Here is a 12,260-nt window from a genome sequence, read left to right as displayed (position 1 = left end):
ACACCATTCATCAACCTCCATCATCAACATCCATCATCAACATCCATAATCAACACCATTCATCAACATCCATCATCAACACCATTCATCAACCTCCATCATCAACATCCATCATCAACATCCATCATCAACCTCCATAATCAACATCCATCCTCAACATCCATCATGAACATCCATAATCAACATCCATCATCAACGTCCATCATCAACATCCATCATCAACATCCATCATCAACCTCGATCATCAACATCCATCATCAAGTCCATCATCAACCTCCATCATCAACATCCATCATCAACATCCATCATCAACCTCCATCATCAACATCCATCATCAACATCCATCATCAACATCCATAATCAACATCCATCATCAACATTCCATCATCAACCTCCATCATCAACATCCATCATCCACATCCATCATCAACATCCATCATCAACATCCATCATCAACCTCCACCATCAACACCCATCATCAACATCCATCATCAACATCCATCATCAACATCCATCATTAACATCCATCATCAACCTCCATCATCAACATCCATCATCATGTTCAGTGGTCTCCATTGCAACCAACAAGAAGAAGAATGGAGATAGAGGACATCCCTCTCTCGTACCAGTCAGCACAACTATAAATAGTTATAATTGTGCTTGGCTATGGATTGGATACAGAGCTATCCCACATCAAAATAATTTGGCAAACTTGGCCTCGAGTTTAATAAGGCTGAGAGTACAGATAGATAGGGCTTAATGCTGTCCCACTTCCTCCCTGACAGGATATTGGGGTAGGAGCCAGAAACACAAACGTACGTGACACGCTGAAGCCGAAGACTCCAACATAATCCCTCAGTAACATCTTCATAAGAGTGCTCTTCCCTGCCCCTGAGGGGCCGCTCAGAACAACCGGCCTGGGTCCTTCCATAACACTGAAGGAGAGGGAGAGAAGTACAATGAAAGATACAGTGAAAACCCTTTCATACCTTTCACACATAGTGTTCCTTTAGCTATACATTTGCTACACATTTTTGGGTCATTTGGGCATTAAATTAAAACATGCTAACTTTTGGACAAAAATGCTAAAGTTAGCATTTGTGCCAGCAGCCAGCTAAACAGAAAAAAAATACATTACTCTCTCTCTTTGTCCAAAGACTATTTATAGGGTAACCAGTATGTCATTTGTAATTCGGGTGAACAATGCATTTATACAGTTTATTTTAGGTATAAACAGTGGGGCAAAAAATTATTTAGTCATCCACCAATTGTGCATGTTCTCCCACTTAAAAATATGAGAGAGGCCTGTAATTTTCATCATAGGTACATTTCAACTATGACAGACAAAATGAGGAAAAACAATCCAGAAAATCACATTGTAGGATTTTTAATGAATTTATTTGCAAATTATAGTGGAAAAAGCGAAGAGCTGAAGACGTGCACCTATGATGAAAATTACAGGCCTCTCTCATCTTTTTAAGTGGGAGAACTTGCACAATTGGTGGCTGACTAAATACTTATTTGCCCCACTGTATGTAATTAATCTTTCCACTACTGATTTCTGAGAAAGCTATGTACTAGATACTTATACGTCAACTGTGCATTTTAGTTTTGACCTCTACATGGACCTTGTGCTTTTGTCTTCGTGGATTACCTAGGATATCTGTATTGGTTGCACCAGTCCACTCATGAACTCCAATGCCTTTCAGTAGCCTACTGCTGTCTGACCGGACACTACCACAACAGATATACCAAACAAAAGGCAATCAAGCACTACCAGGTCTTCTTCTGTAACCTTCAAAATAACCCTCTCTTGCCCAGATTAAGTCTGGCTAACTCAGGAGCCAATCTGTTTAGAGTGCTTGGAGGGTAAACAGCTAGCGAACCTAAAGCTGAGCAGCTCTTCCTTTGGTCCCAGGCTCAGACGCTAGAGATAATCCCCTGATCCAGGGAATAAACTCATCTGATGGAATGGCTACGGCACAATGATATATGGGGGGACAGCCATTGGGACTGCACTTCAGGACCACACAGGGACCACACATCAAGAGTGTCCAGACGGGTTAAACACAACACCCACAGAAACCTGAAGAAAGATTCCAGCAAATTGCCCTGACTGTTTAATCTAGCAGGTGGTTATAATCACTTCTATAATGTAGCTCATCCATGTGCTGCCATTCTAGTAACACTCTGTAAGCACTATGGGAATTATGTAGCTCTTCCATGAAACCAACATTGGGGACATAGACAATTCCTCACTTTAGCAAAAACCCAACTCACCATCAGGCAAATAAGTCGGAATGCACTAATGAAGCAGATTGGATGATAGGACTTTGTAACAGGGATTAGGAATAGATTTCACGGTCCAGTACAGACAAGTACCATGCACGCCTTTTACTTAAGTCAATCTGGGCCAATGAGGTTGATTCATAGAAAGTGGGCCAAATGGAACACCTGGCACTGAACTGCGTCAACACTGTATGTCTGCATCATCACCATATATCTGATAACCAAAAAGTCATATTGGTTGTTCTATTGTGACTCTGAAAATAAGGACATTCCCAGATATAAACCATGTTCAAATAGGCAAATTTCAAGTCAATCAGCAAAACATTCGAGGTAAGAGGCGGATCGCTCTTCATACTGTTGGTGAAATGACGTTGTTGCTGACAGAGTCAATGGCTAATCAGGCAGTCTGACCTATTTCGTGTCCTGGTTGACTCTCTATATTAATGTGGTCCTTAACATTCAATGATGTTGCATGGGTATAGCACACTAAAGACTATCAAACAGATTGACTTATTGAATTGGAGGGGATACCAGAATCCACTCTAAGATACTCATAGACCGATAAAACCCAGATTCCTGTCTGCTGACCTTAGTTGGGCTTTTTGGTGAAAAGCGCTATGGGATTATTGGTCATAATTGAATATTTAAGTAAAGGGTCTATTGCCTACCCCTTAAAAAGGACACAACTTTCCAAAGACAACAAAACTGGTACTGCATGTAGGTACCTGAAATTATACCAAATCATTGTATAACCTTTGTCAATATTTAGGTGCATCTTACGTACGCACAAAACATATATTTCCAAGCACAGCAACAAAAAAACACTGAAAGACAGTACCATAACATACAAACTGTTTACAAGTTGTTACTCCAAATACTATATATTAACTGCACCTGTTTCTGACTTCACAACATCTATATGGAGTCTATAAACACTAGTATAGTAAGTCATTTCCTGTTTAAATTGATTACTGAAGACAGACCACTTGATGTACTCTAGGCATGTCCCTGCTACCCTGCACTCTTAGAAAAAAAGGTGCTACCAAGAACCTGTCTATCCCCATAGGAGAACCCTTTCCCATAGGAGAACCCTTTCCCATAGGAAAATCCTTTCCCATAGGAGAACCCTTTCCCATAGGAAAACCCTTTCCCATAGGAGAACCCTTTCCCATAGGAGAACCCTTTACCATAGGAGAACCCTTTCCCATAGGAAAACCCTTTCCCATAGGAGAACCCTTTCCCATAGGAGAACCCTTTCCCATAGGAAAATCCTTTCCCATAGGAGAACCCTTTCCCATAGGAAAACCCTTTCCCATAGGAGAACCCTTTCCCATATGAGAACCCTTTCCCATAGGAGAACCCTTTACCATAGGAGAACCCTTTCCCATAGGAAAACCCTTTCCCATAGGAGAACCCTTTCCCATAGGAGAACCCTTTCCCATAGGAAAACCCTTTCCCATAGGACAACCCTTTCCCATAGGAGAACCCTTTCCCATAGGAGAACCCTTTCCCATAGGAAAAGCCTTTCCCATATGAGAACCCTTTCCCATAGGAGAACCCTTTACCATAGGAGAACCCTTTCCCATAGGAGAACCCTTTCCCATAGGAGAACCCTTTCCCATAGGAAAACCCTTTCCCATAGGAGAACCCTTTCTCATAGGAGAAACCTTTCCCATAGGAGAACCCTTTCCCATGGGAGAACCTCTAGGAAAACCCTTCCCATAGGAGAAGAACTAGATAGAACCCTTTAGTTCTTTATGGGGATAGCCAAATAACCCTTTTGGAACCCTTTTCTCAAAGAGTGTACAGTATATTAGCTATTCCATAGGAAAACCCCTTTCCCATAGGAGAACCCTTTCCCATAGGAAAACCCTTTCCCCTGTCCTAAAGTAGGAGAACCCTTTGAAGAACTGTTTTTGGTTGCAGATAGAACCCTTTTAGTTCAATGTAGAACCCTTTCTACACAGAACTACACAGCCTGTCCTACAGTATATTAGCTATGCCTGTCCTACAGTATATTAGCTATGCCTGTCCTACAGTATATTAGCTATGTCTGTCCTGCATCGTTAAAGTTGTATATTTGTCTTACCTTCTCTCAGTGGCAGTACTGTGTGGCTGTAGAGGAGGTGTCTTAGAGTGATTGGGATGGAGGAGAGAGCTTGTACGGGTGTTTGAGGTGTGTGTGAGAGGTGTGTCTAGGTTGAGTGTGTGTGTGTGTGTGTGTGTGTGTGTGTGTGTGTGTGTGTGTTATGTGACCTGTGGCTAGGTGTGTGTTTGCCACACTGATTGACAGAGACAGCTTACTGTCAGCATCAATTACCACCTCCTCCCATCAGCTCATCAGCCATTTGCACACCGGCATGCTGGCCTTGTTTACCTGCGGTGTCTAAACAGGTAGCGGCTTAATTACTTCAGGTCATCATGGCTGGCTCCGTTGGCTGCATCTTCCCCACACTTAAGGCCTCACAGCTCTGTCAAAACAGTGTAGCCAGTACCTCTCTTAATCTGTTGGTTGACCAATGTAGCCTCAGGCCATCATTGTAAATAAGAATTTGTTCTTAACTGACTTGCCTAGTTAAATGAAGGTTAAATATATATATATATATTTTTTAAATCACTGGTCAAGAACGTTGTCCTCAGCTCTTCGCTACCAAACACTGTTTAATGATAAACCTTAATGAAGGAGGAAATGTGATTAAGGGTAACAACAGGCATCCCGTCATCTACTTTAAGTACCACAGACACAGTCAGAGGTATAAACCGTGTTGTTTTTGTGTTTGTTTGTGGGTAGATCAGCTTTAATATTGCAGATAGATTGTGGCTTCTATCAATGTAATTGTCTGCATTATTTCCGATCCCCATATATCTTGGGGGTAAATGTATATATTATTTTAAATATGTATTTTTTAAATATATTTTCCTTGTTTATTACTTTCCCCTAACCCTACCACCCCTCCCCTAATTGGAGTAAATTAATGGACAACAATACTTAGGCTTCCACTTCCAGCTACATATATTTCACAGACAGTATATTTTCCAAAAGTGATCTTTAGTTTGTTTTTAGTCCCATCCTTCAGCTATCCTCAACCCCTCCCTCTCTGAAGACCATCCAATTTCTAGCTGACACATACACTACGGATCAAAAGTTGGGGGTCACTTAGAAATGTCCTTGTTTTTGAAAGAAAAGCACATTTTTTTGGTCCATTAAAATAACATCAAATTGATCATAAATACAGTGTAGACATTTGTTAATGTTGTAAATGACTATTGTAGCTGGAATATGGAATATCTACATTGGTGTCAGAGGCCCATTACCAGCAACTCCTGTGTTCCAATGGCATGTTGTATTAGCTAATCCAAGGTTATCATTTTAAAAGGCTAATTGATCATTAGAAAACCCTTTTGCAATTATGTTTGCAGAGCTGAAAACTGTTGTCCTGATTAAAGAAGCAAGACAAATGGGCTTCTTTAGACGAGTTGAGTATCTGGAGCATCAGTATTTGTTGGTTTGAATTACAGGCTCAAAATGGCCAGAAACAATTGACTTTTTTCTGAAACTCATCAGTTTATTCTTGTTCTGAGAAATGAAGTCTATTCCATGCGAGAAATTGCCAAAAAACTGAAGATCTCATACAATGCTGTGTACTACTCCCTTCACAGAATAGCGCAAACTGGCCCTAACCAGAATAGAAAGAGGAGTGGGATGCCCCGGTGCACACCTGAGCAAGAGAACATGTACATTAGAGTGTCTAGATTGAGATACAGACCCCTCACAAGTCCTCAACTGGCACCTTCATTAAATAGTACATACAAAACACCAGTCAATATCAACAGTGAAGAGGCGACTCCGGGATGCTAGCCTTCTAGGCAGAGTTGCAAAGAAAAAGCCACATCTCTGACTGGCCAATAAAAATAAAATATAGGCTAAAGAACACAGACACTGGACAGAGGAACTCTGCCTAGAAGGCCAGCATCCTGCAGTCGCCTCTTCACTGTTGACGTTGAGACTGGTCTTTTGTAGGTACTATTTAATGAAGCTGATGTTTCCAGCTACAACAGTCATTTACAACATTAACAATATCTACACTGTATTTCTGATCAATTTGATGTTATTTTGATGGACAACAAATGTGCTTTTCTTTCGAAAACAAGGACATTTCTAAGTGACCCCAAACTTTTGAAAAATAGTGTATATTTCCACTGTGCTGTGATGTTTCACAAAAGTTCTGAACCTTTCTATTCTCAAAGTTTTTACAGATTGTGAATTAAAGTTAAACACTTTTACTAAGCCTTTATTATATTATTGATTGATTGACTCTGACCAGCAGTGCTATTTCTTCTGTCTTTTCTGGTTGATGAAACTGAAATTGCTTGTTTAAAAAATAGCGATATTTTGGAGATAGGCCGTATAGACCATGTTTGATCTGGTAGATTTGCAGTCTGTATGTAAGAGGTGGCTGTCGTGTTGTTTGCAGTTACGTGTGACATTGGTGTCACATAGAGGATTCTTCCAGATGCTCCACCCACTCTCTCAGGTGTCAGGTGATTGTACAGTATTACATGTGTTGTCACATGTGACACTGGTGTTACAAACTCAAATCATAGAGGGCCGAGTGTCTGGAGGTTTTCCCTCCTCCCTTGTACCTGATTGACGAATTAAGGTCATTGATTAGTTAGTAACTCCCCTTACCTGGTTATCTAGGTCTGAATTGAGAAGAAAAAACAAACACTAGCAGCCAGACAGCCCTCCGGGTTTGACACCCCTGATAGAGATAGATGGGTCCTGATGCTACTTGTGCCTTATTGTGAATACTTTTACTTTAGCTCAGCCCATGAAAATAGTTCCCACCTATGTCTTCCTTCTCTTTCTCCATCCCTCCTTCCTGCCCTAGAGGGTCAGACTCTTAGCTCATATATCCTTTGTCTTGGCAAGAACAGTGGATGGGCATAACCTTAGGAAAGCTCAGAATAGCAGGATTGAATGGGCTAGTCTTGACCTGACCAGGGCTGGACTAATCCTTAAGTGGTCCAATTGTTTCTTAAAGGACAATCACAAACACATATAACAAGGCTCCGGATTGGCCAAATCAACATGCAAGGGCTGCTTGGCTTTTAATGATGAGACATTTCATAACATAGAGAAGGGCAACAACTTATTCTTAGACAATATTCTTGCCTACAGGGCTTTGAACATAATTTAGATAAAGATAATTTAGTAAAACGTCATAATAACTTTCAGAATCAGCATGAACTATTTAACTAAATAAGTAATACATTTTTTGTTAAAAAATGTAAATGTATATAAACACAACATCAATAATCATTTACAAAGCATTTATAAACATTTATAAGCAGTGGTGGAACAACCACTCAGTTCTCATACTTGACTAAAAGTAAAGATACCTTAAAAGAAAATGTAAGTAAAAGTGAAAGTCACCCAGAAAAAAATACTACTCTGGTAAAAGTGTAAAAGTATTTGGTTTTAAATGTACTTAAGTATCAAAAGTTAAAGTATAAATCATTTAAAATATCTTATGTTAAGCAAACCAGACAACACTATTTTATTTTTCCATTTTTATTTACTGATAGCAAGGGGCACAGTTCAACACTCAGAAACAATTTACAACAAAGCATTTTTGTTTAGTGAGTCTGCCAGATCAGAGGCAGTACGGATGACCAAGGATCTCTTGAGAAGTGCGTGAATTGGACAATTTTCCCGTCCTGCTAAGTATTCAAACTGTAACGAGTACTTTTGGGTGTCAGGGAAAATGTAACTTGTAAAAAGTACATTGTTTTGTTTTGGAATGTAGTGGAGTAAAAGTAAAAGTTGACAAAAATATAAATAGTCAAATAAAGTACAGATACCCCCAAAAAATAGTACCTAAAAGTATTTTTACATAAGTACTTTACATCACTGTGTATAAGCATTTATAACGGCTAACCAGTGTTCATCAAAGTTATAATAAAAACAGATTGTGGTGGTGATCTTTAACATTGTACACACATTGCATCTTCAATGATATCTACAGTGCATGTACCTTTATGTTTTTATGTATTAATGCAATAACCAACATCATTAAAAGCCTGATTTTATTTTAGTAACATTTACTAATTACACTTTGTACGCCAGTACAAAGAAACACAACCTCAATGACAAACACAAAATCATTCATCTCAAATTATTACAATTGTTATGTTCACACTTCCTAACTAACTAACTAACTAACTAACTAACTAACTAACTAACTAACTAACTAACTAACTAAAACCATGACTTCATAAAAACATGACTGTAAACACAATGGCAGTGTTAATCTATTTCACATACAGCACCAGTCAAAAGTTTGGACACACCTACTCAATGGTTTTCTTTATTTTTGACTATATTCTACATTGTAAAATAATAGTGAAGACATCAAAACTATGAAATAACACATATGGAATCATGTAGTGACCAAAAAAGTGTTAAACAAATCTAAATATATTTTAGATTCTTCAAAGTAACCAGCCTTTGCCTTTATGACAGCTTTGCACCCTCTTGGCATTCTCTCAACCAGCTTCACCTGGAATACTTTTCCAACAGTCTTGAAGGAATTCCCACATATGCACTTGTTGGCTGCTTTTCCTTCACTCCGCGGTCCAACTCATCCCAAACAATCTCTATTGGGTTGAGGTTGGGTGATTGTGGAGGCCAGGTCATCTGATGCAGCACTCATTCACTCTCCTTCTTGGTCAAATAGCTCTTACACAGCCTGGAGGTGTGTTGGATCATTGTCCTGTTGAAAAAACAAATGAGAGTCCTACTAAGCGCAAACCAGATGGGATGGCGTATCGCTGCAGAATGCTGTGGTAGCCATGCTGGTTAAGTATGCCTTGAATTCTAAATAAATCACAGACAGTGTCACCAGCAAAGCTCCCCTACACAATCACACCTCGTCCTCCTCCATGCTTCATGGTGGGAATTACACATGCAGAGATCATCCGTTCACCTACTCTGCGTCTCACAAAGACACGGCGGTTGGAAGCAAAAATCTCAAATTTGGACATCAGACAGATTTCCACCGGTCTAATGTCCATTGCTCATGTTTCTTGGCCCAAGCAAGTCTCTTCTTCTTATTTGTGTCCTTTAGTTGTGGTTTCTTTGCAGCAATTCGACAATGAAGGCCTGATGCATGTAGTATCCTCTGAATAGTTGATGTTGAGATGTGTCTGTTACTTGAGCATTTATTTGGGCTGCAATTTCTGAGGCTGGTACCTCTAATGAACGTATCCTCTGCAGCAGAGGTAACTCTGCTTCTTCCTTTCCTGTGGCGGTCCTCATGAGAGCCAGTTTCATCATAGCGCTTGATGGTTTTTGCGACTGCACTTGAAGAAATGTTCTAAGTTCTTGACATTTTCCGGATTGACTGACCTTCATGTCTTAAAGTAATGATGGACTGTCGTTTCTATTTGCTTATTTGAGCAGTTCTTGCCATAATATGGACTTGGTATTTTACCAAATAGGGCTATTTTCTGTATACCACCCGTACCTTGTCACAACACAATTGATTGGCTCAAACGCATTAAGAAGGAAAGAAATTCCACAAATTAACTTTTAACAAGGCATGTTAATTGAAATGCATTCACATTTACATTTTTACATTTAAGTCATTTAGCAGACGCTCTTATCCAGAGCGACTTACAAATTGGTGCATTCACCTTATGACATCCAGTGGAACAGTCACTTTACAATAGTGCATCTAAATCTTAAAAGGGGGGGGGTGAGAAGGATTACTTATCCTATCCTAGGTATTCCTTAAAGAGGTGGGGTTTCAGGTGTCTCCGGAAGGTGGTGATTGACTCCGCTGTCCTGGCGTCGTGAGGGAGTTTGTTCCACCATTGGGGGCCAGAGCAGCGAACAGTTTTGACTGGGCTGAGCGGGAACTGTACCTCCTCAGTGGTAGGGAGGCGAGCAGGCCAGAGGTGGATGGACGCAGTGCCCTTGTTTGGGTGTAGGGCCTGATCAGAGCCTGGAGGTACTGAGGTGCCGTTCCCCTCACAGCTCCGTAGGCAAGCAACATGGTCTTGTAGCGGATGCGAGCTTCAACTGGAAGCCAGTGGAGAGAGCGGAGGAGCGGGGTGACGTGAGAGAACTTGGGAAGGTTGAACACCAGACGGGCTGCGGCGTTCTGGATGAGTTGTAGGGGTTTAATGGCACAGGCAGGGAGCCCAGCCAACAGCGAGTTGCAGTAGTCCAGACGGGAGATGACAAGTGCCTGGATTAGGACCTGCGCCGCTTCCTGTGTGAGGCAGGGTCGTACTCTGCGGATGTTGTAGAGCATGAACCTACAGGACAGGTGACTACCTCAAGAAGCTGGTTGAGGGAATGCCAAGAGTCTGTAAAGCTGTCATCAAGGCAAAGGGTGGCAACTTTGAAGAATCTCAAATATAAAATATACTTTGATTTGTTTAACAATTGTTTGGTTACTACATGATTCCATATGTGTAATTTCATTGTTTCGATGTCTTCACTATTATTCTACAATGTAGAAAATAGTAAAAATCAAGAAAAACCCTTGACTGAGTAGGTGTAGCCAAACTTTTTACAGGTACTGCACATAATTTCAAACATACACAAAACTATTTACATGTGCTTTCTTTTGATAAAAACAGACCACTATTATTTTCAAAAGTCTATACCGCTTATAGTCCAAAGAGTATCTCAACCTTGTTTTGATCTAAAGCCATTTTAAATAATTATTTCAGTGCCTGAGCACTAAGATGACTAGTTATTGTCATTTACGTATGAATTGTAATGGATTGAGCACAGAGTCCTCCTCTTAGAAATGGCTCACTAAATGATGAGGTGAGCTTGATACAAATGAATGCTATCTAGGTGGGCAAAGCAAAGGTCAAATGTCAAACCTAAAAGGTCAATTGACATGAAGACTAATCATTGTGCAATACCCAGTCATGGGTATCATTTTGTCATGGGGTGGCACCATACTTGGTTTGGGAGGGGGGTTCGAGGGCAGGTTAAGGTGCAAAGACAAGGGTAATCTCTGACAGGCCAGCTGTCCTTATGTCCCCTTCAAAGGTCAAAGGTTAATACTTCAGAGGTCCTGCCCCCTCAGGGGTCTGTGCTTCTCTGGCCCTGCCCAGTCACAAAAATACCTGTCTCAGGTCCCCAGGAGAAGTGATGGTGTTACACTGTGGACACAGCTTCTTAGCCCCCTAGGACATAAACACTGCAATTTGAGACTGCTTTGGGCTCAACAAACATCTGTATGAAATTTGTGCACATTACATTGTGTTGTATGAAAAAATCTAATGGGCTGTAACAATCAATCAAACTTTATTGTCCCCTGAGGGAAATGTGGGAAGAAAGCAGGGTTAATGTGATAAAAATACAATAGAGTCATGTGTATTATAGCTTTATAGCATTATTTGACAAACATCTTACCAGAGTGCGGAGCCAACACTCCTCACAGTGGGCATGCCAGCACTGGATGGAGGTGAGGGGTGTTGTGTAAGTGTCCTACAGAGAGAGAGAAAGAGAGGTGGGGAGAGAGATAGAGAGGGGGGTGGAGGCAGAAAATGTAGAAAATGAAAAACGACCCGTATGGATGACATTATAGGGCCTCATGCAGCAACACACAGTTGTGTGTTAAATGTATTGATTGCATGAAAGACTGTTGTCACTAGATGGTGCTAAGTGCCTGTATCTGCCGTGTCAGTGCAGCTAGAGAGGATAGGTGAGACAAGGACCTAGGAGACCTATGATACCTAGCTGTGGGACATTCCGCAACAGGCCAGATTTAAACAAATGTTCAAAATGTTTCTATATGTTTGCTTTGGGGCTCCGTTTTACCCATACTGAAATTAAACTATTCATAACTATGCTTATTGATAGGTTGAATGAAAGGTTCTGTGTGGCTCAACTGGTACAGCATGGCACTTGCAACACCAGGGTTGTGGGTTTGATTCCCATG

The 12,260-nt window shown here is 40.7% G+C and overlaps 2 protein-coding genes across 4 annotated transcripts in view; both read right to left on the bottom strand.

Moving 5' to 3' along the window:
* Positions 1 to 4,489, bottom strand: part of LOC118400682 (guanylate kinase-like) — a 39,678-nt gene extending 35,189 nt beyond the window's left edge. For all 3 annotated transcript variants that reach the window (XM_052475309.1, XM_052475310.1, XM_052475312.1), the window contains exons 1-2: positions 4,379 to 4,489; positions 820 to 935 (exon numbers count right to left, since the gene is read on the bottom strand). In XM_052475309.1, the coding sequence (XP_052331269.1) occupies positions 820 to 931 (112 nt within the window). In that variant the 5' untranslated portion in view covers positions 932 to 935; positions 4,379 to 4,489. The remainder of the gene's footprint in view (positions 1 to 819; positions 936 to 4,378) is intronic.
* A 6,359-nt stretch (positions 4,490 to 10,848) lies between these two features.
* The window catches only part of LOC118400681 (E3 ubiquitin-protein ligase RNF220-like), a 53,932-nt gene continuing 52,520 nt past the window's right edge, over positions 10,849 to 12,260 (bottom strand). Inside the window, exons 15-16 of the mRNA XM_052475308.1 lie at positions 11,732 to 11,806; positions 10,849 to 11,502 (exon numbers count right to left, since the gene is read on the bottom strand). Of these exons, the coding sequence (XP_052331268.1) occupies positions 11,431 to 11,502; positions 11,732 to 11,806 (147 nt within the window). The 3' untranslated portion in view covers positions 10,849 to 11,430. The remainder of the gene's footprint in view (positions 11,503 to 11,731; positions 11,807 to 12,260) is intronic.

Source organism: Oncorhynchus keta, chromosome 22, assembly GCF_023373465.1.
Source record: "Oncorhynchus keta strain PuntledgeMale-10-30-2019 chromosome 22, Oket_V2, whole genome shotgun sequence".
Lineage (NCBI taxonomy): Eukaryota > Metazoa > Chordata > Actinopteri > Salmoniformes > Salmonidae > Oncorhynchus > Oncorhynchus keta.
The sequence above is the reverse complement of the archived record's forward strand: the minus strand, read 5'-3'. Positions and strand labels throughout refer to the sequence as shown.